At 44.2% G+C, this 24,102-nt stretch overlaps 1 protein-coding gene across 7 annotated transcripts in view; it reads left to right on the top strand.

Annotated features, from left to right (window-relative positions):
• The window catches only part of LOC139558427 (receptor-type tyrosine-protein phosphatase U-like), a 291,923-nt gene that overhangs the window by 197,875 nt on the left and 69,946 nt on the right, over positions 1 to 24,102 (top strand). For 6 of the 7 annotated variants that reach the window (XM_071373548.1, XM_071373551.1, XM_071373553.1 and 3 more), the window contains exons 7-13: positions 2,165 to 2,343; positions 2,539 to 2,653; positions 9,887 to 10,207; positions 13,060 to 13,169; positions 19,641 to 19,842; positions 22,423 to 22,525; positions 23,111 to 23,393. In XM_071373548.1, the coding sequence (XP_071229649.1) occupies positions 2,165 to 2,343; positions 2,539 to 2,653; positions 9,887 to 10,207; positions 13,060 to 13,169; positions 19,641 to 19,842; positions 22,423 to 22,525; positions 23,111 to 23,393 (1,313 nt within the window). Of the gene's footprint in view, positions 1 to 2,164; positions 2,344 to 2,538; positions 2,654 to 9,886; positions 10,208 to 10,275; positions 10,301 to 13,059; positions 13,170 to 19,640; positions 19,843 to 22,422; positions 22,526 to 23,110; positions 23,394 to 24,102 lie in introns of all 7 variants that reach the window. The other variant, XM_071373549.1, reaches the window with a different exon arrangement.

Raw genomic sequence — 24,102 nt, forward strand, 5'->3', positions numbered from 1 at the left:
TCAAAAGTAACAGTCAGTATTTGGTTTGGCCACCAGCTGCATTAAGTACTGCAGTGCATCTCCTCCTCATGGACTGCACCAGATTTGCCAGTTCTTGCTGTGAGATGTTACCCCACTCTTCCACCAAGGCACCTGCAAGTTCCCAGACATTTCTGGGGGGAATGGCCCTAGCCCTCACCCTCCGATCCAACAGTTCCCAGACGTGCTCAATGGGATTGAGATCCGGGCTCTTCGCCGGCCATGGCAGAACACTGACATTCCTGTCTTGCAGGAAATCATTCACAGAACGAGCAGTATGGCTGGTGGCTTTGTCATGCTGGAGGGTCATGTCAGGATGAGCCTGCAGGAAGGGTACCACATGAGGAAGGAGGATGTCTTCCCTGTAACACACAGCGTTGAGATTGCCTGCAATGACAACAAGCTCAGTCCAATGATGCTGTGACACATCGCCCCAGACCATGACGGACCCTCCACCTCCAAATCGATCCCACTCCAGGGTACAGGCTTCGGTTTAACGCTCATTCCTTCGACGATAAACGCGAATCCGACCATCACCCCTGGTGAGACAAGACCGCGACTGCCTTACAACAGGCCTACAAGCCCTCAGTCCAGCCTCTTTCAGCCTATTGCGGACAGTCTGAGCACTGATGGAGGGATTGTGTGTTCCTGGTGTAACTCGGGCAGTTGTTGTTGCCATCCTGTATCTGTCCCACAGGTGTGATGTTCGGAGGTACCGATCCTGTGCAGGTGTTGTTACACGTGGTCTGCCACTGCGAGGACGATCACCTGTCCATCCTGTCTCCTTGTAGTGCTGTCTTAGGTGTCTCACAGTACGGACATTGCAATATATTTCCCTGGCCACATCTGCAGTCCTCATGCCTCCTTGCAGCATGCCTAAGGCACGTTCACGCAGATGAGCAGGGACCCTGGGCATCTTTCTTTAGGTGTTTTTCAGAGTCAGTAGAAAGGCCTTTTTTAGTGTCCTAAGTTTTCATAACTGTGACCTTAATTGCGTACCGTCTGTACGCTGTTAGTGTCTTAACAACAGTTCCACAGGTGTATGTTCATTAATTGTTAATGGTTAATTGAACAAGCATGGGAAACAGTGTTTAAACACTTTACAATGAAGATCTGTGAAATTATTTGGATTTTTGCGAATTATCTTTGAAAGACAGGGTCCTGAAAAAGGGACGTTTCTTTTTTTGCCGAGTTTACATTGGAAATATGTTCTGAACTAACAAAATGTCTCTCATATCTCTCCTGTATATTGTGGAAGCCATGTATTCTTACATCTATATGTCATTTACTCTGTGTCATTGTGTAAACATTGTTTTTCCCTCTACATGTTGCTGTAATGAGGTGTCCTCGCTTGATGAGGGTCGTGTGTGTGTGCGTGTGTGTATGTGTCTCTTTGTCTAACGCTGAAAGGACAGGCAGCTTTACTCACGCAATCACTCATGCAAATAATTCACGTTCATTAAGGTGAAAATTAAACATTCCCTTCCCTTCAAGTGCCTCTCGGAAATCATAATCTGAAAGTGATTAAAAGATTGTGTGAGTCAACGCTCTAGCCGAGCAGAAATAACACTAGGGAAATTATAAAACAAGAAACGTGCGAAACATGAAAAACTCTTGACTTCCCTTTTTTTCTGTGCGAGAGAAGATAGTTATTGCTTATTCTATTGAAATTCTGACGTCTTTTTTTTTTTTTTTGCGTTCTGTAAAAATTCATAAAGTGATGATGGACTGTACGTGTCTGTATTGTACTGTTTTAATTAGTCTCACTGGTAAACAACCGTACAACTATGGATCATTGTATTTCATTTGTATCTCTGTTCATTTGACAGCAACTGATGGTGTTTTTATAATGAGCAGGGTTACATAGATTAGGGTTTCTATCATTATATGTCATTGCTGATAGAAACGAGGAGTTGACAAACTGTAGACACAGTAATACTAGGGCATTGTCTCAGTTATCTCGTTAACTGTATATTGTGTTAGATAAAAGGTTATACTACTGTAAATGACAACATCACACTGTACCAGAGGGTTAAAAAAAATAATTAATGTCACCCTCCACTACACTCCTGCATGCACTCACTCAGTCACTCAAAACTCTTCTGTATAACACTGTACCCACTCCTCTCCCCCTTCACCCTGGCAGTGCCCCCCACCCCCATCGCTCCACCCCAGCTGCTCCGGGCTGGCCCCACCTACCTGATCATCCAACTCAACACAAACTCCATCGTGGGAGACGGCCCCGTGATCCGTCGCGAGATCGAGTACCGCGCCAGCCAATCACCATGGTCGGAGACACATGGCGTTGGCTCGCTCACTTATAAGGTGTGTGTGTGTGTGTGTGTATATGCATGCATGCAAAATCATTGATTGTTAAGAATTATTACAAGTTCTTATTTAAAAACGGTTGTTATTAAATAACTCTCAATTACAAGAACATCAACGTTGATTTTATTTTAAATGCTATTCATGTCTTTGCTAAATAATAGAAAACATGTTTCTCCTCTACTCTATTGTAAGGTGTGGCATCTGGAGCCGGACACAGAGTACCGTATCAGTGTTTTACTGACCCGACCAGGGGAGGGAGGCACAGGGGCGCCTGGACCCCCCCTGGTCAGCAGGACCAAGTGTGCAGGTGAGTTAAGGGGGCTGAACAGGTCTAAACCCAAACCTAGCTTCTGTTCTATTCTGTTCTACTCTACTCCGTTCTATTCCATTCCTTCAACGTTATTCATCCCTTCAGGAATGGCACTGAGAGATCACATATAATAACATCCTCCATAACACCAGGACAACAACATACAAACACATACTCTAATGGCCTGCTGTCCACCGGTTGAGAGGATGTGTGTGTGGATTATAGTGCTCAGTGGCTGATATATATGTAGGTACCTCTTTAGAAGCCGGTGTGTATGCATGGACAGGTACACAAATAAGAGTTTGTTCTTAACTGACTTGCCTAGTTAAATAAAGGTTAAATAAAAAAATACAAAAAAATGTAATTATACAGTAGAATGAACAACCTGCAGCCTACTCTCCGACACTTACATGTACTACACTCCCCCTCGCACGCACGCACGCACGCACGCACGCACGCACGCACGCACGCACGCACGCACGCACGCACGCACGCACGCACGCACGCACGCACGCACGCACGCACGCACGCACGCACACACGCACGCACACACACACACACACACACACACACACACACACACACACACACACACACACACACACACACACACACACACACACACACACTTATCTGCACTTACCCTCCCCAGAACTCAGTGCTCATCTTTATGAAACAGCTCTCTGTAGATGTGTCAAGTGGACCGACATGACGCCTTGTCATCTATCATAGTCTCTGATCCCTCCTGTCATGAGGCTCCAGTCGCCCACCTCCTGTCTGCTCCCCATGCCCAGATGTGAGCCTCGATCTCTGGGAAGAGAGAGCAAAGAGAGCCCCTGTGACACTACATGCTCTAGATCAGGGGTGTCAAACTCCTTTTGCCCCGGGGGCCACATTCGGTCTTCAACGAGGTCCGGAGGGCCGCATTGGATATTGGTTATATTTCCTTGCTGTCAAAATTTGACCAAAATAGTCCTCTATCCATTGTTTTGGGAATTTTCAATGTGATTATTAGCAAGCTGAACAGTCATGAATGTAATACATTTTAAAGTATATTTTAAAGCATATTGAGTTTGTTGTCTAATATACAGTACCAATCAAATATTTGGACACACCTACTCATTCAAGGGTTTTTCTTTATTTATACTATTTTCTACATTGAATGATGTGAAGACATCAAAACTATGAAATAACACATATGGAATCATGTAGTAACCAAAAAAGTGCTAAACAAATCAAAATATATTTTATATTTTATATTCTTCAAAGTAGCCACCCTATGCCTTGATGACAGCTTTTCACACTCTTGGCATTGTCTCAACCAGCCTCATGAGGTAGTCACCTGGAATGCTTTTCCAACAGTCTTGAAGGAGTTCCCACATACTGTATGCTGAGCACTTTCAAAGTTCTTGAAATTTTCCGCATTGACTGACCTTCATGTCTTAAAGTAATAACGGACTGTCGTTTCTCTTTGCTTATTTGAGCTGTTCTTGCCATAATATGGACTTGGTATTTTATCAAATAGGGCTATCTTCTGTATACCAACCCTACATTGTCACAACACCACTGATTGGCTGAAATATATTTAGATTTTTTTACACACTTTATTTTGTTACATGATTCCGTATGTGTTATTTTTATTAAGTTTTCTTAATGTGTTTGAGCCAATCAGTTGTGTTGTGACAAGGTAGCGGTGGTATACAGAAGATAGCCCTATTTGGTAAAAGACCAAGTCCATATTATGGCAAGAACAGCTCAGGTTTTAAATGTTTTTATTTATTTAACCTTTATTTAACTAGGCAAGTCAGTTAAGAACAAATTCTTATTTACCAGACGGCCTACACCGGTCAAACCCGGACGACGCTGGGCCAATTGTGCGCCGCCCGATGAGACTCCCAATTACAGCCACAAAGAGAATGACAGTCCATCGTTACTTTAATACATGGTCAGTCAATGCGGAAAATTTCAAGAACTTTGAAAGTTTCTTCAAGTGCGGTCGCAAAAACCATCAAGCGCTATGATGAAACTGGCTCTCATGAGGACAGACACAGGAAAGGAAGACCCAGGGTTACGTCTGCTGCAGAGGATGTTCATTAGAGTTACCAGCCTCAGAAATTGCAGCCCAAATAAATGCTTCAGAGTTCAAGTGACACACATCTCCACATCAACTGTTCAGAGGAGACTACGTGAATCAGGCCTTCATGTTCGAATTGCTGCAAAGAAAATAAATCACTACTAATGGACAACAATAATAAGAAGAGACTTGGCTTGGGCCAAGAAACACGAGCAATGGACATTAGACCGGTGGAATTGTGTTCTTTGGTCTGATTAGTTCAAATTTAAGATTTTTGGTTCCAACCACTGTGGCTTTGTGAGACATGTGCGCTTCCCACCGTAAAGCATGTAGGAGGCGTGATGGTGTGATGGTGTGGAGGTGCTTTGCTGGTTACACTGTCAGTGATTTATTTAGAATTCAAGGCACACTTAACCTGCATGGCTACCACAGCATTCTGCAGCGATACGCCATCCCATCTGGTTTGTTCTTAGTGGGACTATCATTTGTTTTTCAACAGGACAATGACCCAAGACACACCTCCAGGCTGTGTTAGGACTATTTGACCAAGAAGGAGAGTGATGGAGTGCTACATTAGATGGCCTGGCCTCCATAATCACCTGACCTCAACCCAATTGAGAATAGTTGGACCGCAGAGTGAAGGAAAAGCAGCCAACAAGTGCTCAGCATATGTGGGAACTCCTTAAAGACTGTTGGAAAAGCATTCCTCATGAAGCTGGTTGAGACAATGCCAAGAGTGTGCAAAGCTGTCATCAAGGCAAAGGGTGGCTACCTTGAAGAATCTCAAATATGAAGTATATTTGGATTTGTTTAACACTTTTTTTGTTACTACATGATTTCATATGTGTTATTTCCTAGTTTTGATGTCTTTACTATTATTTTGCAATGTAGAAAATAGTAAAAATGAAGAAAAACCCTTGAATGAGTGTCCAAAGTTTTGACTGGTATTGTAAGTATATACAGTGCAATCGGAAACTATTCAAACCCCTTGACTTTTTCCACATTTTGTTACATTACAGCCTTATTCTAAAATTATTAAATAAAACATTTTCCTCATCATTCTACACACAATACCCCATAATGCCAAAGCAAAAACAGGTTTTTAGAAATGTTTGCAAATGAATAAAAAATCCAAAACAGAAATACCTTATTTATATAAGTATTCAGAGTCTTTGCTATGAGGCTTGAAATTTAGCTCAGGTCCATCCTGTTTCCATTGATCATTCTTGAGATGTTTCTACAACTTGGAGGCCACCTGTGGTAAATTCAATTGATTGGATATGATTTGTAAAGGCACACACCTGTATATATAAGCTCCCATAGTTGACAGTGTATGGGGTGGCAGGTAGCCTAGTGGTTAGAGCGTTGGACTAGTATCTGAAATGTTGCACGATTGAATCCCTGAGCTGACAAGGTAAAAATCTGTCATTGTGCCCTTGAACAAGGCAGTTAACCCACTGTTCCTAGGCTGTCATTAAAAATAAGATTTTGTTCTTAACTGACTTGCCTAGTTAAATAAAGGTGTAAAAAAATGGCCAAGGCATGAGGTTGAAGGAATTGTCTGTAGAGCTCTGAGACTGGATTGTGTTGAGGCACAGATCTGGGGAAGGGTACCAAAACCCTTCTGCAGCAACACAGCAACACGGTGGCCTCCATCATTCTTAAATGGAAGAAGTTTGGAACCACCAAGACTCATCCTAGAGCTGGCCGTCCAGCTAAACTGAGCAATTGGGGTAGAAGGGCCAGTGGGGTGACCAAGACCCTGATGGTCACTGACAGAGCTCCAGAGTTCCTGGAACCTTCCAGGCCTTTATGGTAGAGTGGCCAGATGGATGCCACTCCTCAGTAAAAGGCACATGACAACCCACTTGGAGTTTGCCAAAAGGCACCTAAGGGAATCTCAGACCATGAGAAACAAGATTCTCTGCATCACATCTGGAGGAAACCTGGCACGATCCCTACAGTGAAGCATTTTGGTGGCAGTGTCATGCTGTGGGGATGTTTTTCAGCAACAGGGACTGGGAGAAGAGTCAGGATCGAGGGAAAGATGAACCTTGATGAAAACCTGCCCCAGAGTGCTTAGGACCACAGACTGGGGTGAAAGTTCACCTTCCAACAGGACAACGACCCTAAGCACACAGCCAAGACAACGCAGGAGTGGCTTTGGGAAAAGTCTCTGAAAGTCCTTGAGTGGCCCAGCCAGAGCCTGGATTTGAACCCCATCGAACAACTCCGGACAGACCTGGAAATAGCTGTGCAGCGACGCTCCCCAACCAACCTTGAGAATATCTGCAGAGAAGAATGTGAGAAACTCCCCAAATACAGGTGTGCTAAGCTTGTAGCGTCATTCCCCAGAAGACTCAATGCTGTAATCACTGCCGAAGGTTCTTCAACAAAGTAGTGAGTAAAGGGTCTGAATACTTATGTAACTGTTATATTTCAGTTAACAAATGTTTATACATTTGTAACCGATGTGAAATGGCTAGCTAGTTAGCGGTGGTGCGCACTAATAGCATTTCAATCGGTGACGTCTCTCGCTCTTAGACCTGAAGTAGTTGTTCCCCTTGCTCTGCAAGGGCCGCGGCTTTTGTGGCGCGATGGGTAACGATGCTTCGTGGGTGACTGTTGTTGATGTGTGCAGAGGGTCCCTAGTTTGAGCCCGGGTCGGGGCGAGGGGACGGACGAAAGTTATACTGTTACATTGGTGCCGTGACCTGTATCACTGGTTGCTGCGGAAAAGGAGGAGGTCGAAAGGGGGGTGAGTATAACCGATGTGAAATGGCTAGCTAGTTAGCGGTGGTGCGCGCTAATAGCGTTTCAATCGGTGACGTCACTCGCTCTGAGACCTGAAGTAGTTGTTCCCCCTTGGCCGGGGCTTTTATGACGCGATGGGTAATGATGCTTTGTGGGTGACTGTTGTTGATGTGTGCAGAGGGTGCCTGGTTGAGGGGACGGACAAAAGTTATACTGTTACACATTTGCAAAAATTTCCCCAAAACAGTTTTTGCTTTGTTATTATGGGGTATTGTGAGTATATTGAGGATTTATTTTTTATTTATTTTTCATTTTAGAATAAGGCTGTAAGAGTAACAAAATGTGAAAAAAGTCAAAGGGTCTGAATACTTTCCAAACGCACTGTGTAGATATATAAAATAAAATAAATATAGAGTAAAATATATATAACTACCTGCGGGCTGGATTGGACACTCATGCTCTAGATCAAGCTGTCTCATATCCCCTCTTCCTGTCCAGCACAGAACGTTTTGGGCTAGAAACAGGAAATGACAGCAGCCCTTGCCTGAAAAACAAGTTCATCCAATCACCTTCAGTTAATCTGGGGCTTTTTTAGAATATGTTTTAATACACCTACGTCCCTGGAAAGAAGGCTTTTGATGAATCCTTCTCAAGTTTTAACTGATTATAGCAATTGGGGTGTGAAATAATTTCACTATTCGAATAGTGTCATGAATTTTTGTCGGATATTCGAAATACATGTGTTTTTAAAGTTACGTTTTTAACCTGAGCAATGCTGTGCGAGGGAGAGGCTGAGGCTCTATTGTTACAACTGTGGAGGTTCCGTGCCGGTGAAATGGGAGCGAGTAGATGGAGGCAGAGAGAGAGATGCTACTCGGCTACAGCCAGACTACCTAACTTGTAGCAGCCACGTTATTAATCATCCCATATAACAGTGCCTGTCTTGACTGGAATAGCCTAGATAAGCTAGCTAGCTAGCAAAAATGAATACTCACACTAGTATTTGAATATTAACGTCCGATATTCTAATAAATAATTAGAATATCGGATGTATTTCAGACATGTCACCAGTTTACCTCACTCATTGCAGGAGAACAAAGAAGAGTACAACATCTCTGGCTGCAATCTTTGGTCTTTTGGGGAGGCACATTGGGCAAATTGGAAACAGGCAGATGTTTTCCCCTGACATGACACAACTAGACCATTCCCTCCCTCCATCTCTCCCCCTGGGGCATAGATGTGTATCACCCAGCTTCTTCCTATAAACGTCAGAGGCTTTAACCTCTCTTAACCCATGACAGTGACTCAATGATGGGTCCAACTGGCACTACCAGACCTCTCCTCCATCCATCCCTCCCTCCTTCCTCTCCCTCCTGACGCTGTGATTGTATCTGTAACACCATGTGACCTGTAGGTCGGAGTAGAGCGAGGCTGATTGTGTTCATAACAACAGTTGACCCCTGGTGAGAAGATGTCCTCTCTGTTAGCTCACTGACATGGTTTAAGACGAGAGGGAAAAGGAGGAAGATGGAGGGAGAGAGGAGATGAGCTGGAGCCAGCAGAGCCCAGAAGGGGGCTGACAGCCAGTCTGATATACCCCTCCACGCCATCCACCCCTCTGTCCATCCTCCTCTCTCTCCCGCCCCTGGCTTGTCCCTTTGATTAGTCTCATCAACCTGAGTCTGTGGGCCTGGATGTCTGTCGGCTGCCGTGGTGTTTGTGTGGGCTGCGAGGGGGTGTGCTGCTGGACAGATAAACAGACAGAGACGGGGAGGGCAGCCTGGGTGGGTGGTAGTGTGATTAATCTAATAATGAGCCATGATTTCATATAGCAGCCTTCCTAATGGGGTTCTCATCTTCATCCCAAATGGCATATAGTGCTCTCCTTTTGACCAGGTCCCAGTAGTGCACTATTGGAGGGAATAGGTTCTACCTTAGCAGCATCTGTGACTGCAGTCATGACAGGGACACAGGGATCCGTCACCCCAGTCTCACACATGGCATCAGTAATTAGCAAGTTCCATATCCCATCATCTCAGCTAATAGGGCATCGCCTTTGGATCTGGAGCTGAGCAGCCTGTGCTCTGTAAGAATTAAAGGATGCGTGAGATTATATTAATAATGTGTTATTGTTGTACATCTCTCCCTCCTTCTTCCCAGTCTCTCCAGGGTGTTTTTAATCTTTATCCAGCTTCCTGTGGTGAGTTTAGAAAGTAATCATCTAACCAACCGTCTGTCTATTTCTCCTTATCTTTCTATTTTTCTTCATCACTCCATCTCACACTGTCTTTCTTTCTCTGTCTCTCTCTCTGTCTCTTTCTCTGCCTCTGGCTCGCTCTCCCACCCACCCCTCTTCCCTTCCATCTCCCCCTCCATCTCTCCTCCCTCCATCTCTCCATCAGAGCCCATGCGTGCGTTGCGAGGCCTCACAGCGACAGAGATTCAGCCTCGTCAACTAACCTTACAGTGGGAACCTCTGGGCTACAACCTGACGCGCTGCCATACCTACTCTGTCTCTCTCTGCTACCGCTACTCCACGCCTGCAGGGGGCAGCGCAGGGAACAACGCCACAGTGAGGGAGTGTCTCTCTGTGGAGAGGAACCAATCACACTTCACCCTGAGGGACCTGCCCCCGTTCCGATCCGTCCACGTCCGGCTGGCGCTGGAAAACCCAGAAGGCAAGAAGGAGAGCAGAGAGGTCACCTTTCAAACTGAGGAGGACAGTAAGTGGACTCTATTACCCAACATGCATTGTAAAGTTATAGTCTAGGGCAAGAAGATGAGCAGAGAGGTCACCTTCCAGACCGAGGAGGACAGTGAGTGGACTTTATTACCTAGCATGCATTGTAATTGATATGAAACCCAGAGTGTTGGACCCAGTAGTGGTCAATGCAGTGCCTAACCTACATAACCATGTATTGAGTAGTGGAATCGGATCCAATTTAAGTGGCAGGACCCAATTCATTGATTGGCAATTTTACAGTTGTTTGATAGATATAAAAAATACTGTTATATAATCAAGGTTGTATAACCGACTATACTTTCCTCACTGAGTAGCTTTAAGTAGGCATATAAGTATTGTATAATTGTGTGCTGGGTACACTATGATTGTGTGCTGGGTACACTAAGTTATCCTGCCTCCAGTTATTAAATACAGTAAGAGGGCGAAAAAACACACATTGACTTGCAAAATAAGCAGGATCAGCATAACTAAATGGAAGATAAGCCTTTTAAATGAAAGCAGATAAAAAATTAATCAGTCAGTCAGAGTCATGGCCACCAGCGAAATGGTGAAATTATTTTGCTTGTTTTTTCTCTTAACATGTTCCTGAATACAACAGCGGATTAAGCACATTTTAATATACATTTCCCCTAGATGGATTGAAGATGTAGGTCAGAGAAAATGCACTATGCAATGAAACATTGCTCACAGCAGTTTTTGACCCATGAGAGAGAGGAGAGAGCGAGAGACAATGAAACATTGCTCACAGCAGTTCTTCACCCATGAGAGAGGAGAGAAAGAGAGAAAGACAGGGAGACAGAGAGAAAGAGAGAGCGAGCAAGGTTACAGTACAATATATTTTATGAGTATGAAATTGGCTGCGTTTGGAAACCTCCAAATTGCAAGGTCCTCCCATGAGTTTGAGGACAATGTGCTCCTGCAATATAATGTAATATATTTCATAGTCATTTTAACAGCAGCACTTGGAGAGAGAGGGAGGGAGAGGGGGAGAGAGAGAGAGACTCTCTCCACTATCTTCACCTTCCAGAGCTCTCTTTGGGCAAGAGAAAATATTGAAAAAGACTACAGGGAGACCTAATAAAATTACATCTGTTATTTGGCACAAACACACACGTACGGATGCACAGATTCAACCCAGAGTTCATGAGTCCCAGAAAACCACAAGCCATTATTCATCTCTAGGGCTTGTTGAACTTTGCCAACTCTGTCCCTGAACCTATCAACTGTGAATAATGCCCTGATTGTGAATAATGCCCTGATTTTTCAGGCCTCTATTAGATCCATTGACTGCTAGTCCCTAATCCCCATGTTAAAACAAGAGTCCCTGTCTCAGACAAAGTCTCAGACCCAGTTGGGTTTCTTGTTTGGATGCCCATTTCCCTGCTTGGCCCTGCCATTACACTGCGGCCATTGTGTTCCTCTCAGGTCTGTTGTGGAGAGAGAGAGAGAGGACAGCGCAGGTTTAATCTTACGGATACGTGGGACGGTAGCGTCCCACCTGGCCAACATCCGGTGAAATTGCAGAGTGCGAAATTCAAATATACTAAATTCAAATATTTAACATTCTTGAAAATATATGTGTTATACATCAAAATAAAGCTTAACTTCTTGTTAATCCAGCCAAGGTGTCAGATTTCAAAAAGGCTTTACGGCGAAAGCAAACCATTCGATTATCTGAGGACAGCGTCCCGCACACAAATGCATGACAAACCATATTTCAACCAGGCAGTTGTGACACGTAAATCAGAAATAGTGATATAATATATGCCTTACCTTTGAAGATTTTCTTCTGTTGGCACTCCAAAAGGTCTGTTACATTACAAATGGTCCTTTTGTTCGATTAAGTCCTTCTTTATATCCATAAAAACTAAGTTTAGCTGGCACGCTTCATTCAATAATCCACCGGTTTCCCTCCTTCAAAATGCATACAAAATGAATCCCAAACGTTACCAATAAACTTATCCAAACAAGTCAATCAAACCTTAGATACCCTAATATGCAAATAAATGATCAAATTTAAGACGGAGAATCGTTATTGTCTTTACCGGAGATAAATAACAAAGAACACGCTTTCCTCCACGCGCTTGGAAACACTACGGCCAAAATGGGAGCCACTTAGGAAAAACTACAACTTCTCCCTCATTTTTCCAAAAACCAGCTTGAAACTCTTTCTAGAGACTGTTGACATCTAGTGGAAGCCCTAGGAACTGCAATCGGGGAGGATTTCACCTTATTATAATAGTGCCAGCAATTGAAATCAGTGTTATGCTGAATTTCTTTTGGGGGGGGGATGGTTTGTCCTCGGGGTTTCGCCTGCCATTTCACTTATGTTATACTCACAGACATTATTCTAACAGTTTTAGAAACTTTAGAGTGTTTTCTATCCAAATCTACCAATTATATGCACATCCTAGCTTCCAGGCCTGAGTAGCAGGCAGTTTACTTTGGGCACGCTTTTCATCCGGATGTCAAAATAACTCCCCCTAGCCCAAAGAGGTTAAGTGTCAGCCACAAGACAGTGCTCTAGACTTTACCCATCTGAGCCACAGCCTCAGAGCCAGACAGACAGCCAGACAGTCAGAGGAGCTTGTTAGTTGAAGAAACCTGCATGAACTGTAGCAGCAACATCTTTCAATCAGACTCAGATGTACACACAAACACACATGCAATCTTCCACCCAGGCACACACTCCCCAAATCTTCTGGTCCTCAATTCGAATTGCCTGTCTTTAGGGTTGGAAACCAGATATCCGTAATCACTTCCTTCCCATAGGACCCCCTATGCAATCAACTGCGAGTTCTCAGAATGTTTATGTTGTGCTTTCTCTTCCAGTTCCTGGTGGCGTTGCCCCAGAGTCACTGACCTTCACTCCATTGGACGATATGATCTTTCTGAAGTGGGAGGAGCCTGTGGAGCCCAATGGGGTCATCACACAGTATGAGGTATGGGACATGCCCTCAACTTTCCGTCTGTCTACCTTTTTGCGATCACATATCTATCTCGGACTCAATCTTGATCTCTATCTTTCTTTTTCTCCCCTATTCATATTTGTGTCTTTATTTTACTGATATTTATCTCTCACTAATTTCCTTCAGCTTGACACAGACCACTGTGTTGTTGTGTTTCTTTTTTGTGTACATTTTTAGGTCCAAGAAATCTCAAATCACTAGGAATTCAGCTAAAAACTTATTTAATTAAGGAAATCTGTTCAAGTATTTCCATGATTTTTTTTGTTGATGTGATCATGTCTCAATGTAATCAATGTATTAAATATTTGTTATTTTGAAATACAGTCTGTTTTTGGACTTAGTTGTGGTCAATTTGCAGTGTACAAATTATTATAAATGATGTTCCGGCCCCCCGACCATCCGCTTCAACAATAATCAGAATCTGAATCTAGTTGCCTACCCGTGCAATACAGTTCACATCTGCCCTGGTCATTAATAGGGAATGTATTTCCCCCCGCCCCCAGTTCAGGCCTCCGTATATGTTCTGATGCTAATGAGACGAGCTGAGCCTCTGACTGCAGCCCTGCAATTATATATAGATAAGCAGCATAATTACTTATTTGCCTGAGAGACACTTTCACATGGGGGGCAACTTTAAATGCTTCTAATTAATAATACATATTTGTGTATATACAGTGGGGAGAACAAGTATTTGATACACTGCCGATTTTGCAGGTTTTCCTACTTACAAAGCATGTAGAGGTCTGTAATTTTTTATCACAGGTACACTTCAACTGTGAGAGACGGAATCTAAAACAAAAATCCAGAAAATCACATTGTATGATTTTTAAGTAATTAATTTGCATTTTATTGCATGACATAAGTATTTGATACATCAGAAAAGCAGAACTTAATATTTGGTACAGAAACCTTTGTTTGCAATTACAGAGATCATACGTTTCCTGTAGTTCTTGACCAGGTTTGCACACACTGCAGCAGGGATTTTGGCCCACTCCTCCATACAGACCTTCTCCAGATCCTTCAGGTTTCGGGGCTGTCGCTGGGCAATACGGACTTTCAGCTCCCTCCAAAGATTTTCTATTGGGTTCAGGTCTGGAGACTGGCTAGGCCACTCCAGGACCTTGAGATGCTTCTTACGGAGCCACTCCTTAGTTGCCCTGGCTGTGTGTTTCGGGTCGTTGTCATGCTGGAAGACCCAGCCACGACCTATCTTCAATGCTCTTACTGAGGGAAGGAGGTTGTTGGCCAAGATCTCGCGATGCATGGCCCCATCCATCCTCCCCTCAATACGGTGCAGTCGTCCTGTACCCTTTGCAGAAAAGCATCCCCAAAGAATGATGTTTCCACCTCCAAGCTTCACGGTTAGGATGGTGTTCTTGGGGTTGTACTAATCCTTCTTCTTCCTCCAAACACGGCGAGTGGAGTTTAGACCAAAAAGCTATATTTTTGTCTCATCAGACCACATGACCTTCTCCAATTCCTCCTCTGGATCATCCAGATGGTCATTGGCAAACTTCAGACGGGCCTGGACATGCGCTGGCTTGAGCAGGGGGACCTTGCGTGCGCTGCAGGATTTTAATCCATGACGGCGTAGTGTGTTACTAATGGTTTTCTTTGAGACTGTGGTCCCAGCTCTCTTCAGGTCATTGACCAGGTCCTGCCGTGTAGTTCTGGGCTGATCCCTCACCTTCCTCATGATCATTGATGCCCCACGAGGTGAGATCTTGCATGGAGCCCCAGACCGAGGGTGATTGACCGTCATCTTGAACTTCTTCCATTTTCTAATAATTGCGCCAACAGTTGTTGCCTTCTCACCAAGCTGCTTACCTATTGTCCTGTAGCCCATCCCAGCCTTGTGCAGGTCTACAATTTTATCCCTGATGTCCTTACACAGCTCTCTGGTCTTGGCCATTGTGGAGAGGTTGGAGTCTGTTTGATTGAGTGGGTGGACAGGTGTCTTTTATACAGGTAACGAGTTCAAACAGGTGCAGTTAATACAGGTAATGAGTGGAGAACAGGAGGGCTTCTTAAAGAAAAACTAACAGGTCTGTGAGAGCCGGAATTCTTACTGGTTGGTAGGTGATCAAATACTTATGTCATGCAATAAAATGCGAATTAATTACTTAAAAATCATACAATGTGATTTTCTGGATTTTTGTTTTAGATTCCGTCTCTCACAGTTGAAGTGTACCTATGATAAAAATTACAGACCTCTACATGCTTTGTAAGTAGGAAAACCTGCAAAATCGGCAGTGTATCAAATACTTGTTCTCCCCACTGTATATGTCCCTGGTCACCTCCGACACAGGCCTCTGTAGCCAACTCTTAGAGCTTACAGGCAGGCTGCGGTGACACAGCTGTATAAATGAAAGGTGTCCACCCAGATACAGGTCTGGGCCTGAGAAGTCTGCTCTGACAGAGAGAGAGAGAGAGTATGTTGAAAAGGAAGAGACATGTAAATAGTGAGATTGGAGAGAGACTGATAGAATGAGGCTGGGGGTAGAATTGATGACTTGTTCCTTGTTTTGTCCTGAGTGATGGGACTGACTCTGTGTAAGCAAAAATCGAATCAAATCAAATTTTATTGGTCACATATACATGGTTAGCATATTTTAATATGAGTGTAGCGAAATGCTTGTGCTTCTAGTTCCGACCATGCAGTAATATCTAACAAGTAATCTAACAATTTCACAACAAGTACCTAATACACACAAGTGTAAAGGTATGAATAAGAATATGTACATAAAAATATATGGATGAGCGATGGCCGAACGGCATAGGCAAGATGCAGTAGATGGTATAGAGTACAGTATATACTGTACATGTGAGATGAGTAATGTAGGGTATGTAAACATTATATAAAGTGCCATTGTTTAAAGTGACTAGTGATCTACTTATTACATCCAATTTTTAATTATTCAAGTGGCTAGAGATTTGAGTCAGTATGTTGGCAGCAGCAACTCAATGTTAGTGATGGCTGTTTAACAGTCTGATGGCCTTGAGGTAGAAGCTGTTTTTCAGTCTCTCAGTCCCAGCTTTGATGCACCTGTACTGACCGCGCCTTCTGGATGATAGCGGGGTGAACAGGCAGTGGCTCGGGTGGTTTTTGTCCTTGATGATCTTTTTGGCTTTCCTGTGACATCGGGTGGTGTAGGTATCCTGGAGGGCAGTTAGTTTGCCCCCGGTGATGTGTTGTGCAGACCTCACCACCCTCTGGAGAGCCTTACGGTTGTGGGCGGAGCAGTTGCCGTACCAGGCAGTGATACAGCCCGACAGGATGCTCTCGATTGTGCATCTGTAAAAGTTTGAGTGTTTTCGATGACAAGCCAACTTTCTTTAGCCTCCTGAGATTGAAGAGCTGTTGCCCCTTCTTCACCATGCTGTCTGTGTAGGTGGACCATTTCAGTTTGTCCGTGATGTGTACGCCGAGGAACTTAAAGGGTACTAGGGTGTTAAATGCTGAGCTGTAATTGATGAACAACATTCTTACATAGGTATTCCTCTTGTCCAGATGGGTTTGGGCAGTGTACAGTGTGATTGCGATTGGTCGTCTGTGGACCTATTGGGGCGGTAAGCAAATTGGAGTGGGTCTAGGGTGTCAGGTAGGGTGGAGATGATATGATCCTTGACTAGTCTCTCAAAGCACTTCATGATGACGGAAGTGAGTGCTACGGGGCGATAGTTGTTTAGCTCAGTTACCTTAGCTTTCTTGGGAACAGGAAAAATGGTGGCCCTCTTGAAGCATGTGGGAACAGCAGACTGGGATAGGGATTGATTGAATATATCCGTAAACACACCAGCCAGCTGGTCTGCGCATGCTCTGAGGACGCGGCTAGGGATGTCGTCTGGGCCGGCAGCCTTGCGAGGGTTAACACGTTTAAATGTTTTACTCATGTTGGCTGCGGTGAAGGAGAGCCCGCAGGTTTTGGTAGCGGGCCGTGTCAGTGGCACTGTATTGTCCTCAAAGAGAGTAAAGAAGTTGTTTAGTTTGTCTTGGAGCAAGACGTCGGTGTCCGCGACAGGGCTGGTTTTCTTTTTGTAATCCGTGATTGTCTGTAGACCCTGCCACATATGTCTTGTGTCTGAGCCGTTGAATTGTGACTCTACTTTGTCTCTATACTGACGCTTAGCTTGTTTGATTGCCTTGCGGAGGGAATAGCTACACTGTTTGTATTCGGTCACCTTGCCATGATTAAAAGCAGTGGTTCGCGCTCTCAGTTTTGCTCGAATGCTGCCATTAATCCACGGTTTCTGGATGGGGAAGGTTTTAATCGTCACCGTGGTACAACATCACCGATGCACATGCTAATAAACTCGCTCACCGAATTAGCGTATAAATCAATGTTGTTGTCTGAGGCTATTCGGAACATATCCCAGTCCACGTGATCGAAGCAATCTTGAAGTGTGGAATCAGATTGGTCGTACCAGCGTTGAACAGACCTGAGCACGGGCGTTTCCTGTTTTAGTTTCTGTCTATAGGCTGGGAGCAACAAAATGGAGTCGTGGTCAGATTTGCCGTGGTAGGTCCACACAAAGATGTTTCAAAAGCTTACTTCAGGTTTACTTTTTCACTGCATCAGGAAAGCATAGGTTTCCTGGGTCTTGTTCAAAGACAATACATACCCTTCTCCCACACAGTGAGCTTGCGAATGATCCCATACCTATTTTTTCACCAATGTTTTAGCCTCACAATATACAGTATTGTAAAGGTTTTCTTCCAGGGGTGAAGGAGAGGACCAAAGTGCAGCGCGGCTAGTGTTAAACATGTTTAATGAAGAACAAGTGAACACTACAAACAACTTACAAAATAACAAACGTGCAAAACCGATACAGACCTATCTGGTGCAGAACACAAACACAGAGACAGGTAACAAACACCCACAAACTCCCAACACAAAACAAGCCTCCTATATATGAGTCTCAATCAGAGACAACGACTACCATCTGCCTCTGATTGAGAACCCACACTAGGCTGACATAGAAACAGACAAACTAGACACACAACATAGAATTCCCACCCAGCTCACGTCCTGACCAACTAAACACATACAAAACAAGAGAAAACAGGTCAGGAACGTGACAAGTATGGTCATTTCCAAACACATTGTGTGGTAGCTTTTCCACTTTTCTAAAGCACCTGACAATAGCAGCCCCTGTGTGTCCGATTTACATTTCTTCTTTTTCCCCGTTTCGTGCGAAATAATACAATTTACTGGGAATGAATGGCCAGTTAGTTGAGTGAGTCACTCTAGAATCAAGATAAATCTATTGCACGATGAGGCAAGTTAATGACCTGTGACTTTTCCACCCCTTTAAAAGTACAATCTGCAATAGTCACTGCTTTTCAATTACCATTTAAATTAATGAAGAGTTTGGTTGTAAAACAAATTAGATTGTGGCATTAAAGTATGAAATAACATCATGGTGGAGCATGTATGGCTGGATAAATCCCACTGGCTCAGTCCATCTCCCTCACTTTTGTGTGGTTGTACAGGTCATCTCTATTGAGCCACAGTCAGTGCTTGACCCTTGACCTGTGAGCTGCTGTGGATAAAGTACTGCATGGGACATGTAAATAGTGAGATGGAGAGAGACTGTTAGATAGAATGATGAAAGGAAGAAATTGTTGGAATAGATATTGAAGGTTGAGAAAGGAAAAGGAAGATGCAGTAGGAATAGGGAGAAGATGATGAGAGGTGGGAAGATGAATTTAGGCAGTGTGTGAAAGAAGGGAGGTATGGAGGAGTGAGAATAGACGGTTGAATCAGGAGAAAGGAGAATGAGAAACAAGGACGTGTCAGAGATTGCCTGGTGAGTGGATAGAGAAGAGAGGATAGAGAAGAGAGGGAAGAGAGAGGGGGGAGGAGAGCGAGGGAAAGAAGAGAAGAGAGGAACGTTAGAAGAGAGAGGCGCTGAGAACGGGATCTCTGAGAAAAGAAAGGAGAGTGAAGCAGAAAAGAACAGCAGCCCAAATAATTGGGGTGTGTTGGTTGTCTGGGTGGTGGCAGAGGAGACGTTCTGAGTGCTTCCTTCAGTAAAACATGATGAGAACAGGAATTATCTCATTTTGAGCTGCATGGTGTCACTGTGGGTTGGGGTGCAAGGTAGGCAGGCACAGTCAGAGACACAGTAACACCACCTAATTTGTAAAATATCTGCTTGACTCCCAACATTGAAACAACCCACAGAAAAACATCTCTCTCTCCTTCATGAACAATAACACTAACAACAATTACAACACCTATCAAATGACCTCAGGTAGCGGAATCAAATCTCGTTTTGATTCATTTATGTTCACAGTTTGTCATCAGAGACTACTCATAGTGATTCTATGGTTTGTGTTTTGTTCCTTGTTCCTAAATCTATTAGAACAACAATACTCTTACTACAACAACAACACAGCATTGTGACCCTATTTGTCTGTGTTTTGTTCCCGGTCCCCAGATCAGTTACCAGGGCATCGAGTCTTCCGACCCAGGTATCAACGTACCAGGCCCTCGCCGTACCGTTTCCAAACTGAGGAACGAAACATACCACATGTTCTCTGGCCTACACCCCGGCACCACCTACCTGGTGTCTGTTAGAGCTCGCACCGCCAAGGGCTTCGGACAGACCGCCCTCACTGAGATCACCACCAACATCTCCGGTGAGGTTCTATGGAATAAGCAGGGACTGACGCCTCAGGGTTAGGGCTGGGGCTGAGAATGAGGCTGGGGGTAGACTAGAGGGGTTGCTGTGAGTTGTTTGACTTGATGACCTGTTCCTTGTTCTGTCCTGAGAGATGGGACTGACTCTGTGTAAGCAAAAATGTGGTAGGTCCACACAAAGATGTTTCAAAAGCTTACTTTATGTTTAGATTATTTTTCACTCTTTTTCACTGCATCAGGATAGCATAGGGTTCCTGGGTCTTGTTCAAAGAAAATACGTTCCCTTCTCCCACACAGTGAGCTTGCGAATGATCCCATACCTATTTTTGCACTAAAGTTCTAGCCTCACAACCTGCGTCAGAGCAAGGCCGGGAGGCCTAAACTTTGGCACACAAATAAATATACAGTATGTTCATTTCCAAACACATTGTGTGGTAGCTTTTCAACTTTTCTAAAGCACCTGAAAATAGCAGCCCCTGGGTGTCCGATTTACATTTCTTCTTTTTCCCCGTTTCGTGAGAAATAATACAATTTACTGGGAATGAATGGCCAGTTAGTTGAGTGAGTCACTCTAGAATCAAGATAAATCTATTGCACGATGAGGCAAGTTAATGACCTGTGGCTTTTCCACCCCTTTAAAAGTACAATCTGCAATAGTCACTGCTGTTCAATGACCATTTAAATTAATGAAGAGTTTGGTTGTAAAACAAATTAGACTGTGGCATTAAAGTATGAAATAACATCATGGTGGAGCATGTATGGCTGGATAAATCCCACTGGCTCAGTCCATCTCCCTCACTTTTGTGTGGTTGTACAGGTCTTCTCTATTGAGCCACAGTCAGTGCTTGACCCTTGACCTGTGAGCTGCTGTGGATAAAGTACTGCAACTGTCACCTCTGACCTGTCTCATCTCTATCTCAGCCCATCTCTCTCTCTAGCCTTTCCACTTAACTCTATTCATGTATTTCTCTAACATACCCTCTTAAACCCACCACAATAAAGGAAAGTGTGCTCTCTTCATTGGTCTTCAACCTCGGTCATTCATACATTTACAAAGGCTTGGTTTTCTATCTGGCGGTTGAAGGTATTAAATCCAACCACACTACACACGTTCTCCAGTTTCTCTATACTGAGTTAGTACTAGCCATGAATGTTTATGTTACACTCTTACTCTGTCTAAGATTTGGGGGTTTAACCTCAACTGAGTGTACAAAACATTAGGAACATCTTCCTAATATTGAACAGCCTCAATTTAGAACAGCCTCAATTCGTCGGGGAATGGACTCTACAAGGTGCCGAAAGCGTTCCACAAGGGATGCTGGCCCATGTCTATTCCAATGCTTCGCACAGATGTCTGTATATCCTTTGAGTGGTGGGCCATTCTTGATACACATGGGAAACTCAGCAGCGTGAAACTCAGCAGTGTTGCAGTCTTGACACACTCAAACCGGTGCGCCTGACACCTTCTACCATACCCTGTTCAAAGGCACCTACATTTTTTGTCTTCCCCATTCACCCTCTGAATAGCACACATACACAATCCATGTCTCAATTGTCTCAAGGCTTGAAAATCCTTCTTTAACCTGTCTCCTCCTCTTCATCAACACTGATTGAAGTGGATTTAACAAGTGACATCAATAGGGGATCGTAGCTTTCACCTGCATTCACTTGGGTTCCATGTAGAACCTTTTGTGGAAAGGGTTTTACATGGACCCCAAAAGGGTTCTACTTGGAACCAAAAAACTATGGGGACAGCCAAAGAACCCTTTTTCTTCTGACCCAAAATGGAAAACCAACACCAGGTAGACTCCGCGATATGAGTAAACAATTTCCACAACAGCTAAGAGCGTTGAAGCGCGAGGCAGAACTTCTCTGCTGTTTTGGTGCCCTGGCTACCACGCTGGGAACAGCGCAGATACTGTGTGTGACTGTGTGAGAGTCTTGCATCCTTTCATTTCAGAGGCTGTTGGTTTAGCTGATTATTAATAATCTTTCTTTACTGTCAAAGCTCATGTTTTTTATTGGCTGGCTGCTCCTTTGCTAATTGTCTTTTAAGGGTAAACAGAGACGGGAAGACAATGTGTGTCTGTTCCCCATAGATGGGAGCTCACCAAGGTATGTTCCAGTCTGCAGTCCTGTTCAAGGGGGTGTGGCTGTGAGATGTATTTTAATTACAGGGGATTCTTATCGTCCCTGTGAATAATTATGGGAATGTCCTGCAGCTGTCTATGTGAATGAGTTTTATCCCACTTCCTGTGTTATATGTGATTGTTTTGTTACTTACTCCCTCATTTTCTATCTCTCTCTCTGTCTCTTTCTCTCTCATGATCTCCCTCTCCCTCTCTCTCTCTCTCTCTCTCTCTCTCTCTCTCTCTCTCTCTCTCTCTCTCTCTCTCTCTCTCTCTCTCTCTCTCTCTCTCTCTCTCTCTCTCTCTCTCTCTCTTTCTCTCTCTCACCCACACACTCTCCTGCTCCACCTCTTTATCTCCACTCTCTCCCTTCCCCCTCTCCACCTCCGTCTGTATCTCCCCTTCCCCTTCCCATTCCCCCTCCCTATCCCCTCTCTCCTCCTCTCTCAGCCCCAGTGTTTGACTATGAGGATGTCCTGGCCCCACTCAGTGAGTCAGAGAGCACCATCACGGTGCTGTTGAGACCAGCGCTGGGCAGAGGAGCACCAGTCAGGTACAGTCACATTACTAATCACAATAATAGGCCTCACACAACTGTCACTCATGTCTACCACTAGATAAATATATTCACTTGTATAACAAGAATGTTTTGAATAAATGTCATTGCTATTTGACTTGTGTTTCTTATATTATTCTACCTTTTATTTCATCAGGAAGTGTCTTTGAGAACTTTTTTTACAAGGGTGACCTTAAAGGGACAATCCGTAGTTGAAACAACAATAAAGCATTCTCCCCACCACTGTTTCGTTATAAAGCTGAGAGATGGGCCTGGCACTCTCACATTCATAGACCGAGCTATGGATGCAAGGACTGACCATCCATGATATCAAAATTAAGGCTATAGAGTGTTACTTTGTTTACAAACATTGGAGTAAAACAACCTTATATTTTGGGTTCTGATGGGGTACAATAGTTGAACTAAGCTCATGAGGCGTTTTTAAGTTGGATTCTTTAAGAATCTATATAACTAATTTACAAGTCCAAAAATGGATGTAGCTAATGCAGATTTCCCCTTTAAGAGGGCCATTTGTTTCCAGCGTAGTTATCACCTATCAGTCTGTCATCCCTCTCCCCGCAGTGCGTACCAGGTGGTGGTAGTAGAAGAGGACGGTTCCAGGCGGGTCAGGAGGAGGAGGAGGGAGCTGGGTAGCGGGTCAGACTGTTTCCCTGTGCCAGCGTCCCAGGTGGAGGCTCAGTCTAAGTCCCACTACTACACGGCTGAGCTTCCCCCCTCCAGTCTCCCTGAGGCCACTCCGTTCACAGTAGGGGACAACCACACCTATAACGGCTACTGGAACACTCCCCTGGACCCCTCCAAGAACTACCTGGTCTTCTTCCAGGCTATAAGCAACTTCAGAGGGGTAAGTTTATAGACCTGTCAATAAAGTCTGAGTCAAGTCTGGAGTCTTTGTCAAACATGCCATAGGAGTAAGCAAGACAGCACGGACAGATCAGGGGACTAAACTACAGTTCTTTGGGACAAATCAAGTGTTATTGAATTGAGAAGGTAAAACTGTGGCTGTAGGAAAGAAGTAGTTCAGCTCTGAAACTCAGGCTGTTTTGGACTCTCTTTCTTTCTCTCTGTCGCTCTGTCTTTCTTTCTCTACCTTTCCCCTCTGAGCCTGCTGCCTAGAGGAAACTGAAATGAGACTTAAGGTAGATAAAAAGAGGAAGTAGTGGGCCAGGTGCTGTTTCAATCATAAAGCCCATATGGAGCTAAATGACTACAGTCTAGTCTGCCTGGCTTAAGCCTCTCATCATGCATCATATATACAGTATGACTATATGACTCTGGTAGCTGCATATTTATTAAAAAAGTGTTTAGTAAAAGGTGTGCGCCAAGGCGGTTTGGAAACTGCGTCTTCAGTTGTTGTACTGCAATCGCTTGGGTCAAAATGCATCAGAGAGAGTCCCAGGGCAGAACTGGTCAAACACGTGCTTCCTACCTGGTTGCTAGGATGCAGTAGGGGAAAAGCTCTACAGGTTAGAAGGTTCCATAGGTTGTAATGCTGGAATGACTAACTTCCCTTGACTGTAAGGTCAAGGACTTACCCTCAGTGTGTGTCTGTC

This window comes from Salvelinus alpinus, chromosome 29 (genome assembly GCF_045679555.1).
Source record: "Salvelinus alpinus chromosome 29, SLU_Salpinus.1, whole genome shotgun sequence".
Taxonomy (NCBI): domain Eukaryota; kingdom Metazoa; phylum Chordata; class Actinopteri; order Salmoniformes; family Salmonidae; genus Salvelinus; species Salvelinus alpinus.